Source organism: Delphinapterus leucas, chromosome 1 (genome assembly GCF_059928025.1).
Source record: "Delphinapterus leucas isolate spDelLeu-1000000601 "Yukka" chromosome 1, BTC_Dleu_Yukka2, whole genome shotgun sequence".
Taxonomy (NCBI): Eukaryota; Metazoa; Chordata; class Mammalia; order Artiodactyla; family Monodontidae; genus Delphinapterus; species Delphinapterus leucas.
Genome location: NC_143129.1, coordinates 84,596,970 through 84,622,283, shown reverse-complemented (window position 1 = coordinate 84,622,283; position 25,314 = coordinate 84,596,970). Strand labels below are relative to the sequence as shown.

General features: G+C 42.8%; 1 protein-coding gene across 14 annotated transcripts in view; it reads left to right on the top strand.

Annotated features, from left to right (window-relative positions):
- Positions 1-25,030, top strand: part of PDE4DIP (phosphodiesterase 4D interacting protein) — a 230,620-nt gene extending 205,590 nt beyond the window's left edge. For 2 of the 14 annotated variants that reach the window (XM_089916999.1, XM_089916997.1), the window contains exons 41-47: positions 10,240-10,479; positions 11,835-11,951; positions 12,509-12,735; positions 13,895-14,038; positions 15,139-15,277; positions 15,569-15,615; positions 17,229-25,030. In XM_089916999.1, coding sequence (XP_089773125.1) covers positions 10,240-10,479; positions 11,835-11,951; positions 12,509-12,735; positions 13,895-14,038; positions 15,139-15,277; positions 15,569-15,615; positions 17,229-17,270 — 956 coding nt within the window. In that variant the 3' untranslated portion in view covers positions 17,271-25,030. Of the gene's footprint in view, positions 1-10,239; positions 10,480-11,834; positions 11,952-12,508; positions 12,736-13,894; positions 14,039-15,138; positions 15,278-15,568; positions 16,773-17,228 lie in introns of those variants that run through there. The other 12 variants (XM_089916948.1, XM_089916940.1, XM_089916966.1 and 9 more) reach the window with 10 other exon arrangements.
- The last annotated feature ends 284 nt before the right edge of the window (positions 25,031-25,314 follow it).

Here is a 25,314-nt window from a genome sequence, read left to right as displayed (position 1 = left end):
TCTTTCATCATTTTAAATATGTCCTGCCACTCCCTTCTGGCTTGCAGAGTTTCTGCTGAAAGATCAGCTGTTAACCTTATGGGGGTACCCTTGTTTGTTATTTTTTGCTTTTCCCCTGCTGCTTTTAATATTTTTTCTTTGTATTTAATTTTTGATAGTTTGATTAATATGTGTCTTGGCATGTTTCTCCTTGGATTTATCCTGCCTGGGGCTCTCTGCACTCCCTGGACTTGATTGACTACTTCCTTTCCCATGTTATGGAAGTTTTCAGCTATAATCTCTTCTAATATTTTCTCAGAACCTTTCTTTTTCTCTTCTTCTTTGGGACCCCTATAATTTGAATGTTGGTGCATTTAATGTTGTCCCAGAGTCTTTGAGACTGTCCTCAATTTTTTCACTCTTTTTTCTTTATTCTGCTCTGCAGTAGTTATTTCCAGTATTTTATCTTCCAGGTCACTTATCCGTTCTTCTGCCTCAGTTATTCTGCTATTTATTCCTTCTAGAGAACTTTTAATTTCATTTATTGTGTTGTTCATCATTGTTTGTTTGCTCTTTAGTTCTTCTCGGTCCTTGTTAAACATTTCTTGTATTTTCTCCATTCTGTTTCCAAGATTTTGGATCATCTTTACTATCATTACTCTGAATTCTTTTTCAGGTAGACTGCCTATTTCCTCTACATTTGTTTGGTATGGTGGGTTTTTACATTGCTCCTTCACCTGCTGCATATTTCTCTGTCTTCTCATTTTGTTTAACTTTCTGTGTTTGGGGTCTCCTTTTCTCAGGCTGCATGTTCGTAGTTCCCACTGTTTTTGGTGTCTGCCCCCAGTGGGTAAGGTTGGTTCAGTGGCTTGTGTAGGCTTCCTGATGGAGGGGACTGGTGTCTGTGTTCTGGTGGGTGGGGCTGGATCTTGTCTTTCTGGTGGGCAGGGCCACGTCTGGTGGTGTGTTTTGTGTTGTCTGGGAACTTACTATGATTTTAGGCAGCCTCTCTGTTAATGGGTGGGTTTGTGTTCCTGTCTTGCTAGTTGTTTGCCATGGGATGTCCAGCATTGGAGCCTGCTGGCTGTTAGGTGGAGCTGGGTCTTAGTGCTGAGATGGAGATTTCTAGGAGACCTCTTGCCAATTGATATTACATGGGGCCAGGAGGTCTCCGGTGGGCCAATGTCCTGAACTCGGCTCTACCACCTCAGAAGCTCAGGCCTGACACCAGGCCAGAGCACCAAGACCCTGCCAGCCACACAGCTCAGAAGATAAGGGAGAAGAAAAGAAAGAATAATAAAAAATTATTAAGGTAAAAAAAATTAAAAAGTAATAATAATTTAAAAAAGAAGAGAGCAACCAAACCAATAAACAAATCCACCAATGATAACAAGCGCTAAACACTGTACTAAGATAAACATAAAAACCAGAAACAAGTCAGTTGCAGGCAGTAAACCCCAAGTCTACAGTTGCTCCCAAAGTCTACCTCCTCAATTTGGGATGATTCGTTGTCTATTCAGGTATTCCACAGATGCAGGGTACATCAAGTTGATTGTGGGGATTTAATCTGCTGCTCCTGAGGCTGGTGGGAGAGATTTCCCTTTCTCTTCTTTGTTCACACAGCTCCTGGGGTTCAGCTTTGGTTTTGGCCCCATGTCTGTGTGTAGGTCGCCCTCAGGCATCTGTTCCTGCCCAGATAGGACAGGGTTAAAGCAGTGGCTGATTAGGGGGCTCTGCTCACTCATGCCAGGGGGAGGGAGTGGTACGATAGTCATAATTGGAATGCAGGGTAAGCCTGCAGTGGCAGAGGCCGGCATGATGTTGCAACAGCCTGAGGCACACCATGTATTCTCCCGGGAAAGTTGTCCATGGATCATGGGACCCTGGCAGTGGCAAGCAGAACAGGCTCCTGGGGGGAGGTGTGGATAGTGACTTGTGCTTGCACACAGGATTATCAGTGGCTGCAGCAGCAGTGTTAGAGTTTCATGCCTGTCTCTGGTGTCCAAGCTGATAGCCATGGCTTGCGCCCGTCTCTGGAGCTTGTTTAGGCAGTGCTCTGCCTTCTGTGGGCAAACGGGGAAGGAATCCCCTCTCCTTGGACACTCCGAAACAATGGTCTCTTGCCTCTTAGGAAGGTCCAGAGTTTTTCCCGGACTCCCTCCCTGCTAGCTTTGGTGCACTAACCCCGTTAAGGCTGTGTTCACACAGCCAACCTCAGTCCTCTCCCTGGGGTCTGACCTCTGAAACCCAAGCCTCAGCTCCCAGCCCCCACCTGCCCCAGAGGGTGAGCAGACAGGCCTCTCAGGCTGGTGAGTCCTGGTCAGCACCGATCCTCTGTGTGGGAATCTCTTCACTTTGCCCTCTGCACCCCTGTTGCTGCGCTCTCCTCTGTGGCTCCAAAGCTTTCCCTACTCCCACCCCCACTCTCCACCAGTGAAGTGTCTTCCTAATGTGTGGAAACTTTTCCTCCTTCACAGCTCCCTCCCAGAGGTGCAGGTCCCATCCCTATTCTTTTGTGTTTGTTTTTTCTTTTGCCCTACCCAGTTATGTGGGGATTTCCTTGCCTTTTGGGAAGTCTGAGGTCTTCTGCCAGCATTCAGTAGGTGTTCTGTAGGAGTTGTTCCACATATAGATGTATTTTTGATGTATTTGTGGGGAGGAAGGTGATCTCCACGTTTTACTCCTCCGCTATCTTGAAGGTCCCCCACCTACAATATCTTTTTTTTTTTTTAACATCTCTATTGTAGTATAGTTGCTTTAAAATGTTGTTAGTTTCTGCTGTATAACAAAGTGAATCAGGTATACGTATACATATATCCCCATATCCCCTCTCTTTTGCATCTCCCTCCCACCCTCCCTATCCGACCCCTCTAGGTGGTCACAAAGCACAGAGCTGATCTCCCTGTGCTATGCGGCTGCTTCCCACTAGCTATCTATTTTACATTTGGTAGTGTATATATGTCAGTGCCACTCTCTCACTTCGTTCCAGCTTCCCCTTCCCCCTCCCCATGTCCTCAAGTCCATTCTTTATGTCTGCGTCTTTATTCCTGTCCTGCCCCTAGGTTCGTCAGAACCTTTTTTTTTTTTTTTTTTTAGAATATGTGTTAGCATAAGGTATTTGTTTTTCTCTTTCTGACTTACTTCACTCTGTATAACAGACTCTAGGAGCATCCACCTCACTACAAATAATTCAATTTCGTTTCTTTTTATGGCTGAGTAATATTCCATTGTATGTATGTGCCACATCTTCATCCATTCATCTGTCAATGGACAATTAGGTTGCTTCCATGTCCTGGCTATCGTAAATAGTGCTGGAATGAACATTGTGGTACATAACTCTTTTTTTCTTTTTAAATTAATTATTTATTTATTTTTGGCTGTGCTGGGTCTTCACTGCTGCGTGTGGGCTCTCTCTAGTTGCGGCAAGCGGGGGCCACTTCTCCCTGCGGTGCGCGGGCCTCTCATTGAGGTGGCCTCTCCTGCTGTGGAGCACAGGCTCCAGGCACGCAGGCCTCAGCAGCTGCAGCACTTAGGCTCAGTAGCTGTGGCTCACAGGCTCCAGAGCGCAGGCTCAGCAGTTGTAGCACACAGGCTTAGTTGTTCCGCAGCATGTGGGATCCTCCCAGACCAGGGATCGAACCTGCGTCCCCTGCATCAGCAGGCAGACTCCCAACCACTGCGCCACAAGGAAAGCCCCATAACTCTTTTTGAATAATGGTTTTCTCAGGGTATATGCTCAGGAGTGGGATTGGTGGATCATATGGTAGCTCTGTTTTTAGTTTTTTAAGGAACCTCCATACTGTTCTCCATAGTGGCTGTACCAATTTACATTACCACCGACAGTGTAGGAGGGTTCCCTTTTCTCCACACCATCTCCAGCATTTATTGTTTGTAGATTTTTTGATGATAGACATTCTGACCAGTGTGAGGGGATACCTCATTGTAGTTTGGACTTGTATTTTTCTAATAATTAGCAATGTTGAGCATCTTTTCGTGTGCTTTTCGGCCATCTGTATGTCTTCTTTGGAGAAATGTCTATTTAGATCTTTTGCCCATTTTTTGCTTGGGTGGTTTTGTTTTTTGATATTGAGTTGTATCAGCTGTTCGTATATTTTGGAGATTAATCCCTTGTCAGTCACAGTGATTGCAAATATTTTTTCCCATTCTGTGGGGTGTCTTTTCATTTTGTTTATGGTCTCCTTTGCTGTGCAAAAGCTTTTAAGTTTAATTAGGTCCAATATCTTTATTTTGGGTTTTATTTCATTAGTCTAGGAGGTGGATCCAAAAAGATATTGCTGCGATTTATGTCAAAGAGTGTTCTGCCTATGTTTTCCTCTAAGAGTTTTATAGTATCTGGTCTTACATTTAGATCTTCAATCCATTTTGAGTTTATTTTTGTGTATGGTGTTAGGGGATGTTCTAATTTCATTCATTTACATGTAACTGTCCAGTTTTCCTAGCACCACTTATTGAAGAAACTACCTTTTATCCATGTGTAGGCTTGCCTCCTTTGTTGTTAATTGACAATAGGTGCATAGGTTTATATCTGGGATTTCTATCCTGTTCCATTGATCTATAAGTCTGTGTTTGTGCCAGTACCATACTGTTTTGATTACTGTAGCTTTGTATTATAGTCTCAAGTCAGGGAGCCTGATTCCTCCAGCTTTGTTTTTCTTTCTCAAGATTGCTTTGGCTATTTGGGGTGTTTTGTGTTTCCATACAAATTTTAAGACTTTTTGTTCTAGATCTGCAAAAAATTCCATTGGTAATTTGATAGGGATTGCACCGAATCTGTAGATTGCCTTGGGTAGTGTAGTCATTTTGACAATATTGATTCCTCCAATCCAAGAACATGGTGTATCTTTTGATCTGTTTGTGTCATGTTTGATTTCTTTCATCAGCATCATAGATTTCAGAGTACAGGTCTTTTGCCTCCTTAGGTAGGTTTATACCTAGGTATTTTATTCTTCTTGATGTGATGGTAAATGGGATTGTTGCCTTAATTTCTCTTTCTGATCTTTTGTTGTTAGTGTATAGAAACACAAGAGATTTCTGTGTATTAATTTTGTATCCTGCAACTTTACCAAATACATCGAGGAGTTTTCTGGTAGCATCCTTAGGATTTTTCTATGTGTAGAATCATGTCATCTGCAAAAAGTGACAGTTTTACTTTTTCTTTTCCAATTTGGCTTCCTTTTATTTCTTTTTTCTCTCTGATTGCCATGGCTAGGACTTCCAAAACTATGTTGACTAAAAGTGGCAAGAGTGGACATCCTTGTCTTGCTCCTGATTTTAGAGGAAGTGGTTTCATCTTCACACCATTGAGTATAATGTTAGCTGTGGGTTTGTCATATATGGCCTTTGTTATGTTGAGGTAAGTTCCCTCTGTGCCCACTTTCTGGAGAGTTTTTATCATAAATGGGTGTTGGATTTTGTCAAAAGCCTTTTCTGCCTCTATTGAGATGATCGTATGGTTTTTATTCTTCAATTTGTTAATGTGGTTTATCACACCAATTGATTCATGGATATTGAAAAATCCTTGCAGCCCTTGGTTAAATCCCACTTGATTGTGGTGTATGATCCTTTTAATGTTTTGTTGGATTCGGTTTGCTAGTTTTTTTTTTTTTGAGGATTTTTGTGTCTATGTTCATCAGTGATACTGGCCTGTAATTTTGTGTGTGTGTGTGGTATCTTTGTCTGGTTTTGGTATCAGGGTGGTGGTGGCCTCATAGAATGAGTTTGGGAGTGTTCCTTCCTCTGCAATATTTTGCAATAGTTTCAGAAGGATAGGTGTTAACTCTTCTCTAAAGATTGACTCTGAAGCCATCTGGTCCTGGACTTTTGTTTGTTGGAAGTGTTTTAATCAGTTTCAATTTCAGTAATTGTGATTGGTCTATTCATATTTTCTATTTCTTTCTGGTTCAGTTTTGAGAGATTGTACCTTTCTAAGAATTTGTCCATTTCTTCTAGGTTGTCCATTTTATTGGCATATAGTTGCTTGTAGTAGTCTCTTATGATCCTTTATATATCTGTGGTGTCCATTGTTAACTTCTTCTTTTTCATTTCTAATTTTATTGATTTGAGCCTTCTCCCTTTTCTTCTTGGTGAGTCTGGCTAAAGGTTTATCAATATTGTTTATCTTTTCAAACAACCAGCTTTTGGTTTAATTGATCTTTTCTATTGTTTTCTTTGTCTCTATTTCATTTATTTCTGCTCTGATCTTTATGATTTTTTTTCCTTCTGCTATCTTCGGGTTTTGTTTGATCTTCTTTCTCTCGTTGCTTTAGGTGTAAGGTTAGGTCGTTTATTTGATATTTTTCTTGTTTCCTGAGGTAAGATTGTACCGCTGTAAACTTCCCTCTTAGAACTGCTTTTGCTGCATCCCACAGGTTTTCGATCATCATGTTTTCGTTTTGTTTCTAGGTATTTTTTTTTAACTTCCTCTTTGATTTCTCCAATGATCCATTGTTTGTTTAGAAGCATATTGTTTTGCCTCCACATGTTTGTGTTTTTTTAGTTTATTTTTTTCTTGTAGTTGATTTCTAATATCATAGTGTTGTGATTGGAAAAGATGCTTGATATGATTTCAATTTTCTTAAATTTATCAAGGCATGCTTTCTGGCTCAGCATATGGTCAATCCTGGAGAATGTTGTATGTGCAATTGAGAAGAATGTGTATTCTGCTGCTTTTAGATGGAATGCTCTATAAATATCAATTCCATTTGGTCTAATGTGTCATTGAAGGCCTATGTTTCCTTATTGATTTTCTGTCTGGATGATCTGTCCATTGATGTAAGTGGGGTGTTAAAGTCCCCCACTATTGTGTTACTGTTGATTTTTCCCTTTATGGCTGTTAGCATTTGCCTTATATATTGAGGTGCTCCTATGTAGGGTGCATATATATGTACAATTGTTATATCTTCTTGGATTGATCTTTTGGTCATTATTCAGTGTCCTTCTTTTAGTCTTTGTTTTAAAGTCTATTTTGTCTGATATGAATATTGCTACTCCAGCTTTCTTTTGATTCCATTTGCATGGAATATCTTTTTCCATCCCCTCATTTTTAGTCAGTATATGTCCCTAGATCTGAAGTGGGCCTCTTGTAGACAGCATATATATGGGTCTTGTTTTTGTATCCATTCAGCCAGTCTATGTCTTTTAGTTGGAGTATTTAATCCATTTACATTTAAGGTACTTACTGATGTGTATGTTCTTATTGCGGTTTTGTTAATTGTTTTGGATTTGTTTTTGCAGGTCTTTTTTCATCCCTTCCTCTTTTGTTCTCGTCTCTTGTGATTTGATGATTATCTTTAGTGTTGTGTTTGGATTGATTTTGTGTGTGTGTGTGCATGTATCAATTGTAGATTTTTTGTTTGCGGTTACCATGAGATTTTGAGATAGCAGTCTATATATATATACACAAGATATTTTTAAGTTTTAAGTTGCTAGTCTCTTACTTTCAAATGCATTTCCAATACCCTGCATCTCTACTCTCCTCTTCTCACAATTGCTGGTTTTGATATCACATTAGAGTATGGATGATTTCCTACCTTTACAGTATGTTTGCCTTACCAGTGAGCTTTCTCATTCATAATTTTCTTGTTTCTCATTGTGGCCTTTTCTTTTTGGCCTAGAGAAATTCCTTTAGCATTTGTTGTAAAGCTGGTTTGGTGGTGCTAAATTCTCTTAGCTTTTGCTTGTCTGTAAAGCTTTTGATTTCTCCATCAAATCCGAATGAGAGCCTTGCTGGGTAGAGTATTCTTGGTTGTATGTTTTCCCCTTTCATCATTTTAAATATATTGTGCCACTCCATTCTGGCCTGCAGAGTTTCTGCTCAAAATTCAGCTGATAACCTTATGGTGATTCTCTTGTATGTTATTTGTTGCTCTTCCCTTGTTGCTTTTAATATTTTTTCTTTGTCTTTAATTTTTGTCAGTTTGATTAATATGTGTCTCAGCATGTTCCTCCTTGGGTTTATCCCCTATGGGACTCTCTGCTCTTCCTGGACTTGACTGACTGTTTTCTTTCCCATGTTAGGGAATTTTCAGCTATTATCTCTTCAAGTATTTTCTCAGGCCCTTTCTCTCTCTCTCTTTTCCTTCTGGGACCCCTATAATGTGAATGTTGGTGCATTTAATGTTGTCCCAGAGGTCTCTTAAAGTGTCCTCATTTCTTTTCATTCATTTTTCTTTATCCTGTTCCAAAGCAGTGATTTCCACCATTCTGTTCTTCTGCTTCATTTATTCTGCTATTGATTCCTTCTAGTGTATTTTTCATTTCAGTTATTGTATTGTTCAACTCTGTTTGTTTGTTCTTTAGTTCTTCTAGGTCTTTGTTAAATATTTCTGTCTTCTGAATCTGTGCCTGCATTCTTTTCCTGTGATTTTGAATCATCTTTACTTCATTACTCTGAATTCTTTTTCAGGTAGATTGCCTGTCTCCACTTCACTTAGTTGTTCCTCTGGGGCTTTATCTTGTTCCGTCGTGTGGAACATATTTCTCTGCTTTCTCATTTTGTCTAACTTTCTGTGTTTGTCGTCTCCTTTCCACAGGCTGCAGGATTGTAGTTCTTCTTTCTTCTGATGTCTGCCCCCTTGTGGGTGAGGTTGGTCCAGGGGCTTGTGCAGGCTTCCTGGTGGGAGTGACTGGTGCCTGCCCACTTGTGAGTGGACTTGGGTCTTGTCCGTCTGGTGGGCAGGGCCAAGTCATGGGGTATGTTTAGAGGCAGCAGTGGACTCTGGACGACTTTATGCAGCCTGTCTGCTGATGGGTGGTGCTGTGTTCCCACCCTGTTGGTTGTTTGGCCTGAGGCATCCCAGCATTGGAGCCTGCAGGCTGTTGGGCGGGACCAGGTCTCAGTGCCAAAATGGCGACCTCTAGGAGAGCTCATGCTGTTGAATATTCCCTGGGGACTCCACCACCAGTGTTCTTGTCCCCACTGCGAGCCACAGCTGACTCCTGCCTCCTCAGGAGACCCTCCAAGACCTGCAGGTAGGTCTGGCCCAGGCTCCTATGCAGTCATTGCTTTGCCCTGGGTCCCAGTGCTCATGAAACCATTTTGCACTCTCTAAGACTGGATTCTCTGTTTCTCACAGTCCTGTGGAGATCCTACACTCAAGCCCCACTGGCCTTCAAAACCAAATGCTCTGGTAGCTCATCCTCCCTATTACAGTACCCCAGGCTGGGGAGCCTGACATGGGGCTCAGAACTCTCACTCCTGTGGGAGGACCTCTGCAATATAATTATTTTCCAGTCTGTAGAAGTGGGTATGAGATTTGATTATATCATGAAAGCACCCCTCCTACCATCTCGTTGTGGCTTCTTCTTTGTCTTTGGATGCAGAATATCTTTTTGGTAGGTTCCAGTGTTTTTTGTTGATGGTTGTTCAGCAGTTAGTTGTGATTTTGGTGTTTTCATGAGAGGAGGTGAGCTCAGGTCCTTCTACTCTGCCATCTTGTCCTGCACTCCTCTTCATTTATCCCATTTAGTGAGAATATTCATATAGCTCATTGCAGAAATATTAATGTGTTTGGTTAAGGCCTGTGGCCCTGATGCAACTGGGTGCATGTATTATATGGTATATGCATCCTATAGCCTTGCTAAAAACCAAAACAAATTCTATCTTTTTAACTACATTTGGCTTCAACATTTTTAGATGAGCAATTGTAGTCTTGTAGAATATTTCTTAGATGTCTTCTTCCCCCAGTACATAGAAACAGGCTATGAGTGGTGAGTGGTGGTAAAAAAAACTAGAAGAAATTGAGAAGTCCAGTTAGTTATGATCCCTGGTCTGTGGTACCCCACTCCCATTCTTACATGCTGCCCAAAGCCCTGATGCCTTCCTCCTCCTCGCCCTTTGATTCCTGAATGTGGAGTTCATCACATCTCCTTCTCCCTCAGCCCCTCCCCTTCCCTAGTTCAGTATTGATCTCCTGCCCTGGAAGACCCTGCTGTCTAGCCTGCAGGACTGACGTTAATAAGGTGAAATAATAGGCTTGACTTATCTGCCAGTCAAATGCCCTCTAGATGGAGGAGGGTCATTTGAGCCTCCAAGGAAACTCCATGCTGGAGTGTATGCCATCTCAGTGTGCACCAGGCCCTGCATAGGAAAAGTGACATATCCATCACAGGTGTGTTCCTGGGACCCTGAAATTACAGTGGGGTCCTTGGCAGAAAGGAATGTCAGAGGAGTGTTCTGACAAATGCTTGGAAATACTTGGTTCAGTGCCACCAGACCCTCCATCCTCTCTCTACTTTCAGCTTACACCTGGGATGCCTGTCACCAAGTCCCTTTGAGCAGTGACTTGAGCCACCTGGTGGCAGAGATCCGAGCTTTGAGAGGGCAGCTGGAGCACAGCATTCAGGTGAACAACTGTCTGCGACTACAGCTCGAGCAGCAGTTGGATGGTGGTGCCAGCAAAACCAGCCTCAGCCCCTCCACTGTTAACCAGAAATTCCCCACCAACACTGACCCTGGAAACAAGCAGCTGCTCTTCCAAGGTAGGAAGGAAAAGGGAATCAGGAAGCCCTCAGCCAGTGGGGAGGTCCCCAAGATGTCTACGGTGGAAGGGAAAATCTCGCCTCTTCCACGCTCCTTAAGGTCAGGGTGAAATCGAAGATGCTTCAGTACAGTGCCTTGAGAGCATGGGATTTAGGGTCAGATCTGGCTCCAGATTCTGAGTTTGACACATGTTGTTTGCCTTGTGATTAAACTCCTCAGGTATTTAAGCCTTAGTTTCCTCATCTTTAACATGAGAATAATAATAATATACACTGTGCATAGTTATAAGGAGCATTAAGTGAAATAATTTACCAGTGCCTGATGCAATAAGTGCTCAACAGTTAACAGCTGTATGTATTAATGCCTATTCTTTATATTTGCAGAGTGCTTTAAAATCTACCACGTTTTCAAATAAATTTTCAAATAATTTCATCAGAGCTAGGGTAGATTTTACTGTCTCTGTATTTTACATGAGAAAACGTAGGCACTGAGACAATTAACTGACATGCTAAGGTTTACAGGAGTTAAGAGGCCAATCGAAGATTCGAAGCAGAAGTTTTGATCTGCTCTCTGTGTTCCTCCCACCTCACTATGCTCTGTCTCGGTGTTGCTTCTCTTTCCTCTCATGCTTTCCCCTCTCAGAGCCTCCCCACAGCACCAGCCAGGACTCATCTGAACTGGCTCAGTCACTCCTCCTCATCATCATACAGCACAGAGGCCTGAGGTGGAAAGCAGGTTCTAAGCCACATTTGCCTGAGCAGGGTGATTTCTGTCTCTTCGTGATATTTTCCAGTACCTCCCCTGGAGGATTGCTGCCTGGTCTCCAATAGGGCATCTCAAACTCACCAAGGCTTATGTCTCCTATTCTTCTTATACTACTACATGCTTTCTAGTTTGTCTCTTCCTTATACTACTACATATTTTCCAGCACTGCCTCATCAGAATGGTGATTATAGTGCTGAGTTTAATCGCCCATAAATCCATTCGTTCTTTGATCAAATATTTTTAACATATATACTACATATATTTATATGTATTTATATTTAGTTAGAAAGCATTGTATTAGACACACTGCATACAATATTATATTCAAATCAGGGGTTAGAAAAATATATCTAATAATTTTTCAAACTAGAAGTTGCTTTCTCATGGAACAGCGTTCAATTACAGGAACATCTTGCTCCAAATTAAGTGGTTTGTTTTCCACTGGTTTTGACTGTGGTACATGGGTGATGATTATGTAAGAGGAGAGTCATGTTGCCTTAGATCTCCAGTAGTGAAGATAGGCTGTGCATGTGTTTCAGGAGCAGTATATTCCAGGGTTCCTAAAGTTGTGGTTATCTTAACTCCCTAGACTCAGTTGCCTCCCCTCCAGTTCGGGATGTGGGCATGAATTCTCCAATTCTGGTCTTCCCCAGCTCTTCTCCCACTGCTCATGGCTCAGAGACCACAACCTTCAATAGGACAAATGGTAAATAGGGCAACTACAGGACTCAGGGTCTAATGATGGAAAATGACTAAAGCAAGTAACCTTTGGTTCTCTATATGCACATTATCTGAATTTAGAGATTTTTCTCTGCATGTCCCACGGCCTTTAGCCCTACTCATTCCACCTCCTGTGGCTGCCTTTTTTGTCATTATTCTTCCTCCTGTGGTTTTCCTATTGCTCTGGTATTTCTTCATTGCACTATAATCTCTTCCTTCTTGAAAGTGCTCTCTGTATCCAGCTTAATTTCCTTGTCTGTGTCTTCTCAACCCCCAAATTTAAAATTTTTTTAAATTTGTCCTGAATATTTCATTTGTCAATAAGGATAAAATTTGCCTCCTGGCAATTTTATCATTATGAGATGATGTAAGAAAGATTATAAAAATATAGAACCCAGAATATCTATGGACTTCACACTTGTGCTTTCCAAGACTGTCATTCTTGTTTCTGGCCTCTTTCACTACTTGATGTCCATTCTGGATTGAACTGAGGATGATTATGTATAACAGTGGATTCTGTGTTACTGTGGTTTTATTCTTCAGAGCTGGGTTTGGATGCTTCTCCAGTAATGAAGAACCCTCCCAAGCTGGAGGGTGATGCTACTGATGGCTCCTTTGCCAATAAGCATGGCCGCCATGTCATTGGCCACATTGATGACTACAGTGCCCTAAGACAGCAGATTGGGGAGGGCAGACTGCTGGTCAAGAAGATAGCGTCGCTCATGAGATCAACCTGCAACTTCCCTGGCCTTGAAGCTCCAGGCACAGAGGTAATCACGTTTTAGCTTTTAGGTGCACCTTTTCCTTAGGCCCTTTCTTCTTCTGATTTTAGCTTCTTCTCCCTCTATTTTTTTTTTCCTGCTCCACATCTCCCATCAGCTGAGGATACATCTTCCATTTATATCCAGCTAGGCCTTTTATCTTTATCTGCTAATTTCACTACCAGCTCTGCTCTGCTCCAGATGTAGCTGACTTGCTATTTCCCCTCAGAACCACAGAAAAGCATGTGCAGCATTGCCGTCCTCATCAGTAGAGCACGTTAAGCATCAACATACACACAATGCTGTACTGAGGACCCTTTGGTAGCTTATTATCTGCTAAAGTCATGCTAGCATATGACCATCTGTGGGCAGAATAAAATCAATCAATTGGCTGGAAAATGAGAATCTGCGTCCATATGGGCCAAATATGTGGAAGGGGTGAGGAGGGTGGCAGCCATGGAATTTCTCTGCTCACACTGAGCAAGGCAGGAGAGCAAGCAGCAAGGCTTCTCAGAGCCCTTCCCCAGGGAGAGATCCAGGTACTAGCTGCTGTGCTGTCTGAGATACTGGAGATGCACAGGCATGCAGGGACAGCCCTGCCCTCAGGGCCCCCCACGATAGAGAGGGATGCCCACACCTGAGTAAATAAATATAACCAGGGGCTCCAGGCACAAGGTTACAAGGGCTCTGGGTGTGAGGGCATGAACCCAGAATCAGCTGTTATCCCAGGAAAGGAAAGTAACAGGTTCATGGGGGGGTGCCAACAGGGGATATGTAAGTTCTTGGGGGAGAACATGCCAGGTAAAGGGAGCGGCACCTCAGTCCTTCGAGCTACAAGTGGTGCAGTCCATTTGAAGCATAAGGTGTGATTTACGGAAGGACAAGGGGGGCCAGTGAAAAAATAGGGACCTTAGACTCTGGAGCATGAAGCAGGACTAGAAGCTAAAGAATGTGGGGAAAGCTGGAATCAAATGAATTCTTGCAAATCGAGAGGTCCCTGCTGAGGTCAGAGAACCTTGGCTTCCAGGTTAGAAAAGGATTTCACAGGTTTAAGCAGGCCTGTGTCTACGCCTCACCCACAAAGGAAGCGGAGGCCAATGCTCAGCAAAAAAAAAAAAGTGATCTCTCAGGCCCGGGGATGCCCATGGCTACCTCCCCCTTTTCCCAGGTGATGGACAGTGAAGGCATCCACGAGCTCAGGAACAGCACCAGCGTCCTTCACCACCGACTGGAGGAGGCGGCCTCCCTCCTCACCATGTTCTGGCGAGCAGCCTTGCCAAGTTCCCACGGCCCTGCGCTGGACAGCAAAGCGGTAAGAAGCCAGCATCCCCTACTGGTTCTGCCCCCAAATATCCTTCTGCCTCCTTGGTCAGCAGATCCTGAAGGTCAGGAGCCGAATGGGCAGCTGGGACAAAGGGGACCTGAGGGGGCATCCCTGGAGGGAGACCTCTCCTCCGCGGTGGCTGCTTTCAGTGCAGCTCTGACTCCATCCCCTCTCCCCCCAGCCCTGACCCCCAGGATAAGTAATCAAAGAGCAGAAGGAAAGGACATGGAGGAGGCAGAGACACGAGAGCCCTGGTAACCCCTAAATGTTCCGTTTCTTTAACTTTCTGAAGTTTGGCTGTGCTGAAGTTCAGGATCATGTTAAAACATCATCTCCTTTCCCTTCCTAGCCCACCCCCACCTCCAGGTCCACATAGTCAGGCAGGATCACAGAATGTCACCAGGAGTCACCCAGCCTCTTGTAGCCACCCCCTGGAATCCCAGAAAATCACTTACATCTGCGTCACAGGGTCAGGCCTGGGGACACTCAGCCTCCCCGTGGTGCTCTCAGATCTCAGACTGCTTTCTGGTTGGTGACCTTGGATAGGCAGGTTTCAGGATCCCACCCAGGGGTTCCAACTCCAGACTAAGATCACTGACACTTTAGGGGCCCCAATTATGTTAATTCCAAGGAGGGAGCATTTTGCCATCTTGTGGTTGGCAGATATATTTACAAACTTACTGTCTCAGGCCAGCCCCGTCTCCCCAGGCGTGATATCCAGGCGTAATATTCCCAACGACCAAGTCTTACTTGTGATGCCCAAGTGATATAACTATGTCAGCATGAAATCTGAGCTCTTGTTCACAGCTGGGAGCTTCAGTGTGGCCTGGAGTCAGGTTCTCTGCAGCAACAGGAGTGTAGCCTGTGCTAATCTGCATGGGGGCTTCCAGGTCCTCAGTGTTCCCACCTCATGGCCCATCCTGAGCCACCACCACCTGCTGGAGGGATTGAGAGGCTTTAATGAGGGAAATCTGCTCCAAAAATACTTGAGAAGATTGTAGAATCCTATTTGGAGTTGTAAAGAGCCACCAAACACAGGGTGCTTTAGGCCTTCTGACCGTTGACAGAGAGCCTGTTTTTCTTCCCAGGGAGAGTCCATGAAAAGGGAGCTTCTGGAACTGAGAACCAAACTATCCAAACAGGAGAGTCTCCTTCAGAGCACAGCTGAGCATCTGAAGACCGCCAACCAGCAGAAGGAGAGCATGGAACAGTTTATCTTCAGCCAGTGTGGGTGCCCCCAGCCCGGGAATGGGACAGGAAATGGGGGTCCTTCCAGGTCCACCACCTGTGCTGTGAATGGACAGAGACCAGAGAGGTTAGGGGATGGGGGAGACTGATGTGACGTCTCTAAACCTCCTGTGCCATCAGTAATCGTGGAGGCAGAGGAGGGGACACGGGGTGGGGGGCAGCAGGAGACCCCAAGCTGAGTGTCCAGAAAGATAAGCTATAGAACACAAATCCAACGCAAGCGTGGGCCCACTGGTAATTTCTGCCTTGGGGGCTGCTTTCTCGTTTCAGTGACCAGGACACACGATGTTTTGAAGAAGGCAAGGACGAATTTGGAGGTAAGGAAACTACTGCACCAGTCGGAGCCAGAGAGCCCGCCCCAAACTTATCACCGCCTGTCATCAGAGTGCGCAGGTGATCCTCGACCTGCTCTGACCTTCCAGGAGCAGACGTCGGGTCCTCATGGGCATCCCTCTAGATTCCATCCTCATCAGCCCTCCACCCCAATCAGCAACCTCCCTTGACCTCTCGGTTGGCCCTTACTTTGTCATCATCTTCCCTCCTTACTCCAATTCTGTCTCCTTTATGCAGGTCAGGAGTGGGGAGAAATGCAGTTCAGTTGATTCTCAAGGTCAGAGGACATATGGGGTCTGCCTCTGAAGGAGCTTTCAGTAAAGGGATCCTGAGGCCAGTCATGTGTTCTGGGGTTTCCTATACCATTATATGGAACAATAATGGAAAGATGCAACCTAATAAGTTGATTTCAGTACACATTATTGGGCTGGAAACAGCAATTGGATTCTGACATCTCTTTTTCTTTAAGCAACAACACAAAAGAAAATCCTTGGGTCTTATTGATCTGAAAGAGCATTTGGTAATAAGTAAAAACTGAAACACAAAAGGCAAGATATTATCTCTATGGCAGACCTTCTCTACTTTTATTTAAAACACTAACACATTCTCTAGCAACCGCTTTGATGAAAAACTTGAGGTCTTAGAAATGGCCTAAAAATCAAAAACTAAACCTTTTACCTTGGACTTTAAAGCTTTGCCATAAGCAATTAAGCACATCCCTAGGAATGTTCCTAAATTGTAACCTAAGAGAATGTTGACCCCACAGTATGAAAATGGGTTGGGCCATAATTTAACTCTGTTTTGTTTGTCTGTTTTGCTAATTTCTTCTGTTTTTCTCTGATGATTCCTCTCTTTCCTGAGCCTTTTTAGAAGAACACTTACAAGATTGCCTCTGTAAAACCTTATTCCTGCCTCAGCAAAGGTAACCCAACAGCCTCTCATACCTCCTGGCTTCCCCAGTTTGGAAGTATCCTTCCCACTTCCCCTAGGCCACTGGAAAGGCCCCAAGCCTGGGATCTAATCCCAGGCTTGTCGCTAAGTGGCTGTGTGGCTTTGGCTGGCCCCAGTCTCTGTGAGCCTGCTGACCCTCATCTGTAAGAGGGGCACTAGAGTTAGATGATCTCTGAGGTCCCTGCTGACCTGGTCCCTCCCCCTCCTCATCAAGTAAACAGAACATAAACTTTAATAGGAGGACGTCCCTGCAAAATGTCCTCTCCTTCCTACAACAGGCTGCTTCTATATATGCCTGTTTCATACTAAGCATTTCCTTACCTGGGAGATTGCAAAAGCCATCGTTTTGCTCCAAAGTGAATTGGAGAGTGACCTGGCCCCTGAAGAGGGAGTGGTAGGGTCCGGCCACCTGGTGTGCAGTGGCTTTGAGCAGAGATATGACCACAGGAGGTGGTGGGAAGCTTTTCCTCTAACCTGGTGGCCCCAGTTGCTCCTCCAGACCTCAGCGCGTCCCCTCAGCTCATCCTCGTGACAGGCTCTCACCGTGCTCCTGGCTTCTGTCACCACTCAGATCTCTCTCCAGCCTCAGTTAGCCACCAGCAGTGCCTGATAATGGACTCTTACTTTGTGTTATTTTTGTCTGCAGGTGAAATCCCTAAGGGCTCTGCCGTGCACTCCAGTCCTGTGACCCTTGCCTTCCAGGAGCCAAGCAAGAAGCGAAGCCACCAGAGGTCCTTAAAACTGCAGGAAGGGTGGGCCTGCCCCCCTGCTTTGCAGCTCCCTGTCTGCTGAGGAGGATCTGGGCCCCACTCCTCCACACCTGCTGGAAGGTCTGAAAGGAGTCAGAGATGTGGCCTGATGGGGCAGGGCGAAAGGCAGAGGGCCTCTCCTGCAGTTGAGGAATAACCAGCCAAGGTCCACTGGACCCAGCACTAAGCAAAACAGGCATAGTTTGTAGAAGACCTTGTGACACTGCTTTTGAATGCCCCAGGGGTATGGGAACCAGCAACAGCACATTTCTCACCTCATCCTCTGAGGGTCAACTCAGGGGAAATAGGACCTGCTTCCTAGCAATGGAGCCCCACACTGGAGCTCCACAGCAGATCTAAAAGCACAGGACTGAGCAGCGGTGCCCTGCAGGACAGTGTTGGCAGACCTAACCTGGGCCAGCGAGCTGGGTCACAGTCAGGCTGGGGATTGGTCTACACTGCAGCACCTGAGTTATTTGAATCCACGTGGTGAGAGCAGTGATTCCCAGATGCCATCTCATGCTTAGCCTAGACCTCCTATTTCTACTCTATTATGATCTCCAAAAAGTGTACTGACCTTACTCTAAATATGCTGTCCCATTTTGTCATCCCAACTTCTCTCTGGGAACTAGGGACTAATGGCCACACCAAGCCCATTGAAAGTCTTGTGTAAAGCAAATCAGTGATCATTTTTAAGTGACATGTGAGGAACCCCCAGTTGCTAAAGCCTAGTCTGTGTCTTCACAGTGCTTTAGAATGTGTGTATGTGTGTATAAATGTATGATATATATTTATATATGTTGCTATAGCGATATGTTGAAGGCTAACATAACTGGTGGATAGGGTCAGTGGGAGGAAATGAAACAGTCTTTTTGGTGGCTATTAAAGCAAAATATGTATAAAGAAATAAAGTTTTCTTCACCTGCTTAGTTTCTAATTTCTATACCAGTCCTCAGGGTGAGTGTGTAAAAACAGGAAAGACAGACTGTCATTAAAAAGCTAACTGTCTGAAGCAGAATCAAAATGGTGGAGTAGGTGGATATGGAGCTCCTCTCCCCAACAGACATATCAAAAATACATCTACATATGGAGCACTCCTCCTTGAAAAGTGGCAGAACTATAAACCAAAGCTGCAAGAAAGATCTACATGTAATTAATTGGGTAGGAAGGGGAAAAAGAAGAAGACCTGGGTCAGCTCCTGGGGTCCTTGGTGGGATCTGCAAGGAGAAGGTCCACAAGGGTAGACCCTTGCCCTGGGGAGTGAGCAGGTCGAGTCACAATATGGGCATCCCAGTCCTGGGGTCCTGCATGGAGTGGCCATGCCCCCTTGCCTCTTGGGAAATCTGTTGAGACAGAAGGGTTGGAGAAGACTAGACTCTACTCACCAGCAGTGCATGCTGGCTTGCTGACGATCAGGGCAGAGAGTGTTGCACTGGGAGCAGCCCCCTTGCTGTATTTCCCAGTCCAAAGGGGCAAATGCCCTGGCCCCACTCACTCCACACCACAAGCTGGCACAAAATCTTGCCAGAGACTAGATCTAGTCGTGCAGAGACAGACCAGGATATCTGGGGTGTGATCTAGGAGTAGCCTCAGAGGCCATAGTCAGCAAGGGCTCAGGGCAACAGGTGTAAATGCAGCAAACATTAGTGTGTGTCCACGGTGGCACAACAGGCGTGTGCAAGGGCCAAGCAATGAATCTTGAGCAGACAGGCCATGGGAGAGGATATGATCTAGCTAGGCAGAAACAGCCCAGAGGGCCTGGGGTGTGGTCCAGTTGGGGCTGCAACGGCCATTGTGAGCATGCTCAGGAGTACACAGTGGTTTGTCTTCCAGCTCAGCACTAGATCTGGGGCAGAGAGGTCCTGGGTGAGGTCTGCCACAGAGGCAGCCCAGATCTCAGGTGGCAGCGTAGCCACCTCAGTCCCTGCAGCCACAACTCCCCAACCTCCAGGCCCAGCCCACTCCATGCCACAGTCTTACACTAGATCTGGGATAAACACAATAGGGACACAATCTTGGGCTGCCTCTGAGTGGAGCTGTAGATGCCTACACAGGTGGAACATAGGTCCTCTGTAACCATACAGGCCTCACTTTCTTCAACACTCACTTCCTTTGGGGCAGGGCATGTACTCAAGGACAACAGAGGCTGATCAAACCCAATCCTCAAGGCTTCTACTCCAACAGGGGAGCACACCCTGCCCCTGACAGGGCCATGACATGGAGCAGAGAGGGACCCCCACCTCACATCCAGCACAGGCTCTAGATACTACACCACCATCCACACCCTGCTGTCAAGGGGATAATGGCCAGCACACACTGAGAAAAAGCCTGGCTGGCATTCATCCTGAAACTAGCCCTCACACCAAAAATATTAGACTCATGGAAGCTACACAGGGACACTCCCAAATAAACACAGCCATTCAAGATCACAGTAGATAACTGTTTCTCCTAAAATCATAGAGACAGAGAAATTTAAGTAAAATGAAAAGGAAGAGGATCTACTCCCAATTAAAAGAACAAGAGAATTCTCCTGAAAGAACAAATAATGAAACAGACCTCACCAGTCTACTAGACCTGGAATTCAAAAAGGAGGTAATAAACTCAAGATAAGAAAAGTTATTTATGACAAACCCACAGCCAATATAATATGGTGAAAAGCTGAAAGCCTTCCCACTAAAACCTGGAACAAAACAAGGATGCCCACTAACCTATTCAATATAGTATTAGAAGCCCTAGCCACAGCAATCAGACAAGAAAAAGAAATAAAAGGTATTCAAATTGGAAGGGAAGATGTAAAATTGTCATTATATGCAGATGATATGATACTATATATAGAAAACCCTAAAGATGCCACACAAAAACTACTAGAACTAATAAACATATTCAACAAGTTAGCAGGATACAAGATTAACATACAGAAGTTGGTTGCATTTCTTTACACCAACAATGAAATATCAGAAAGGGAATACATAAAAAACTATACCTTTTAAAATCACAACCCAAAAAACAAACTACTTAGGAATAAACCTCACCAAGGAGGTGAAAGACTTCTACTCTGAGAACTATAAAACATTAATAAAGTAAATTGAAGATGATTCAAAGAAATGGAAAGATATCCCATGCTGTCTGATTGGAAAAATTAATATTGTTAAAATGGCCATACTACCCAAGCAATCTACAGATTTAATGCGATCCCTATCAAATTACCCATGACATTTTTCACATAATTAGGACAAATAATCCTAACATTTATATGGAACCACAAAAGACCCAGAATTGCCAAAGCAACTCTGAGGAAAAAGAACAAAGCTGGAAGCATAACCCTCCCAGACTTCAGACAATATTACAAACTGACAGTAGTCAAAACTGCATGGTATTGGCACAAAAACAGACACATGGATCAATGGAACAAAATAGAGAGCCTGGAAATAAACCCACACACCCATGGTCAATTAATCTTTGACAAAGGAGGCAGGAATATACAATGGGAAAAAGACAGTCTCTTCAGCAAGTGGTGCTGGGAAAGTTGGACAGCTGCATGTAAATCAATGAAGTTAGAACACACCCTCTTACTATACACAAAAATAAACTCAAAATGCCTTAAAGACTTAAACATAAGACATAACACCATAACACGCCTAGAATAGAACATAGGCAAAACATTCTCTGACATAAATCGTACCAATGTTTTCTTAGGTCAGTCTCCCAATAGAACTAAAAACAAAAATAAACAAATGGGACCTAATCAAACTTACAAGCTTTTGCACAACAAAGGAAACCATATACAAAATGAAAGGACAACCTACAGAATGGGAGAAAATATTTGCAAACAATGCAACTGACATGGGCTTAATTTCCAAAATATACAAACAGCTCCTATAACTCAATAATGAAAAAACAAATAACCCAATCAAAAAATGGGCATAAGACCTTAATAGACATGTCTCCTAAGAAGACATACAGATGGCCAATAAGCACATGAAAAAATACTCAACATTGCTGATTATTAGAGAAATGCAAATCAAAACTACAATGTGGTACCACCTCACACCAATCAGAATGGCCATCATTAAAAAGTCTACCAATAACAAATGCTGGAGAGGGTGTGGAGAAAAGGGAACCCTCTTACACTGTTGGTGGAAATGTAAGTTGGTGCAGCCACTATGGAGAACAGTATGGAGGTTCCTTAGAAAACTAAAAATAGGATTACCATATGATCCAGCAACTCCACTCCTGGGCATATATCTGGACAAAACTACAACTCAAAAAGATACAGGCACCCCTATCTTCAGAGCAGCACTATTCTCAATAGCCAAGATATGGAAACAACGTAAATGTCCATCGACAGATGAATGGATAAAGAAGATGTGATGTACACACACACACACACACACACACACACACACACACACAGCCATACAAAAGAACAAAATAATGTCATTTGAAGCAACATGGATGCAACTAGAGATGATCATACTAAGTGAAGTAAGTCAGGAAGAGAAAGACAAATACCATATGATACCACTTATATGTGGAATCTAAAATATGACACAAATGAACCTATCTATGGAACAGACTCACGGACATAGAGAACAAACTGGTGGTTGCCAAGGGGGAGGGGGTTGGTGGAGGTATGGAGTGGAAAGTTGAGGTTAGAGATGTAAGCTTTTACATGTAGAATGGATAAACAACAAAGTCCTACTGTATAGCCCAGAGAACTATATTCAATATCCTATTATAAACCATAATGGAAAATATATAAAAAAGAATGTATATCTATGTATAACAATCACTCTTCTGTACAGCAGTAATTAACACAACATTGTAAATCAACTATACTTCAATAAAAAAGGAGGCAATAAAAATGCTAACTGAATTTTAAAAAATGATCAACAGAAATGCAGGTCACTGTAACAAGGACCTAGAAACTATAAAGATAAACCAATCAAAAATAGACAATTCAATTGCCGAGATAAAAATCCAATCTAGAAGCAGTGAATAGCAGACTAAATGACATAGAAGAATGAATAAGTGATCTGGAAGATAGAATAATGGAAATCAACCAATCAGAAGAGGAGACAGAAAGACAAATGAAAAAAAAGAAGTGAAGGCAACATACAAGATCTATGGGACAATAGGAAATGTGCCAACCTTCACATAATAGGGATTCCAGAAGGAGAAGAAAGAGAAAAGGGGATTGAAAATGTATTTGAAGAAATTATGGCTTAAAATTTTCCAAACCTAAGAAGGAAACAGAAATCCAGATACAGAAAGTACTGAGGAACCCAAACAAGATGAACCCAAACAGATTCACATCAAGACATATCATACTTAAAATGGCAAAAGTTAAAGAGAGGATTCTAAATGCAGCAAGAGAAAAACAAAGAGTCAATTACAAGGGGACCTCCATAAGGCTGTCAGATGATTTCTCTATAGAAACTTTGCAGGCCAGAAGGAGTGGCATAATATATTCAAAGTCCAGAAAGGGAAAAACCTTCAACCTAGGATACTATAGCCAGCAAAATTATCATTTAGTATAGACGGAGAGATAAAGAGTTTCTCAGGCAAGTAAAAACTAAAAGAATTCAGCAATATTGAACCTACTCGAAAAGGAATACTGAAGGGTCTTCTCTAAATAGAAAAGAAGCAAGAATCTATAGAAAAGGAAAATCACAATAAGAAAGGTATATATAAAAGGACTGAAGATCACTTAAATAAGCCAGTAGAGATTTAAATTTTTTTTAATTACAAATACAAATCACAGTAAGAAGATAAGCACAAAGATGTAAAATAGGATATCAAAGTCACAAAATGTCAGGGAGGGGATTATAAAAATGTAGATCTTTTAGAATGTATTTGAACTAGTATGATTTCCAGTTTAAAGCAAGTAGATATAGTTATGGGTCAACATACTTGAAAACCAGGGTAACCACAAATAAAAAATATACAATAGATTCACAAAAATTAGTAAGAAAGGAACTCAAGCATACTATAAAAGAAAATAATCAAACCACAAAGGAAAAACCAAAAGAAGAAATGAACAAAGAACTACAAAAACAACTGAAAAACATGGATTAAAATGGTAATGAGTACATACCTATTAATAATAACTTTGTCAATGGACTAAAAGCTCCAATGAAAAGACAGAGTGGTAGATTGGATTTAAAAAAAAAGAACTACAATATTCTGCCTATGAAAGACACTTGAGGGTAAAAGACACGTAGACTAAAAGTAAGGGAATGGAAAAAGATATTTCCATGCAAATAGAAACAAGAAAGTGGGGGTAGCAAAACTCATATGAGACACAATAAACTTTAAAACAAAGTCCATAAAAAATGACAAAGAAGGATACTATATGATGATAATGGGATCAATACTAGAAGATATTTCACTCATTAACATACATGCACCCAATATAGGAGCACCTAAATACATAAAACAAATACTAACAGACATAAAGGGAGAAACTGACAGGAATACAATAACAGTAGAAACTTTTAACACTCCACTGACATCAATGGACAGATCTTCCAGACAAAATCAATCAGGCAACAGAGGTCCTAAATGACACAATAGACCAGTTGGAGTTAACTGATACCTACAGGACACTACATCCAAAAACTCCAGAATACACATTCTTTTCAATTGTGTGAGGAATGTTCCCTGGGATACATCACATACTAGGTCACAAAACAAGCCTCGACAAATTTAAGAGGATAGAAATTATTTCAAGCAACTTTTCTGACCACAAGGTTATGAAACTAGAAATCAATCACAGAAAGAAAAATGGGAAAAGGATAAACACATGGAGACTAAACAACACACTACTGAAAACCAATGGGTGAAAGATGAAATCAAAAGAAGAAATCAAAAACTATCTTGAAACAAATGAAAATGAAAACAAAACCTTTCAACAATCTATGGGATGCAACTAAAGCAGTTCTAAGAGGGAAATTCATAATGATACAGGCCTCACTCAAGAAACATAAAAAAATCTCAAACAACCTAACCTAAACTCCTAAAAGAATTAGAACAAGAAGAACAAATAAAACCCAAAGTCAGCAGAAGGAAGGAAATAATAAAGGTCAGAGAGGAAATAGAGATTAAAAACAAAATGAATAAAACCAAGAGCTGGTTCTTTGAAAAGGTAAACAAAATCAACACATCTCTAGCCAGGCTCACCAAGAAGAAAAGAGAAAGGACTCAAATAAAAAATAATAAATGAAAGAGGAGAAATAATAACTGATAACACATAAAAACAAAAAATCATAAGAGAATACTATGAACAGTTATATGCTAAAAAATTGGACAACCTAGAAGAAATGGACAAGATTATAGAAGTGCACAGCCTGCAAAAACTGAGTCAAGAACAAACATAATTTGAAGAGACAAATCACTAGAAGTGAAATGGAATCTGTAATTTAAAAAAATTCCCTTCAAACAGAAGTCCAGGACTGAACAGCTTTACTGAGAATTCCTCCAAACATACAAAGAAAAACTTATAACTATCCTTCTGAAATTATTCCAAAGCTTGAAGACGAGGGAACACTCCCAAATTCATTCTACGAAGGCACTATCACCCTGATACAAAAATCAGATAAAACACTACAAAAATTAAATTACTCAGATATTTGGTTAAGATGGTGGAAGAGTAGGACACGGAGGTCACCTTCCTCCCCACAGATACATCAGAAGTACATCTACACGTGGAACAACTCCTACAGAACACCTACTGAATGCTGGCAGAAGACCTCAGACCTCCCAAAAGGCAAGAAATTCCCCACGTACCTGCATAGGGCAAAAGAAAAAAGAATAAACAGAGACAAAAGGATAGGGACGGGACCTGTACCAGTGGGAGGGAGCTGTGAAGGAGGAAAGGTTGCCACACACTAGGAAGCTCCTTCGCGGGCGGAGACTGCGGGTGGCGGAGGGGGAAGCTTCGGAGCCGCGGAGGCGAGCACAGCAACAGGGGTGCGGAGGGCA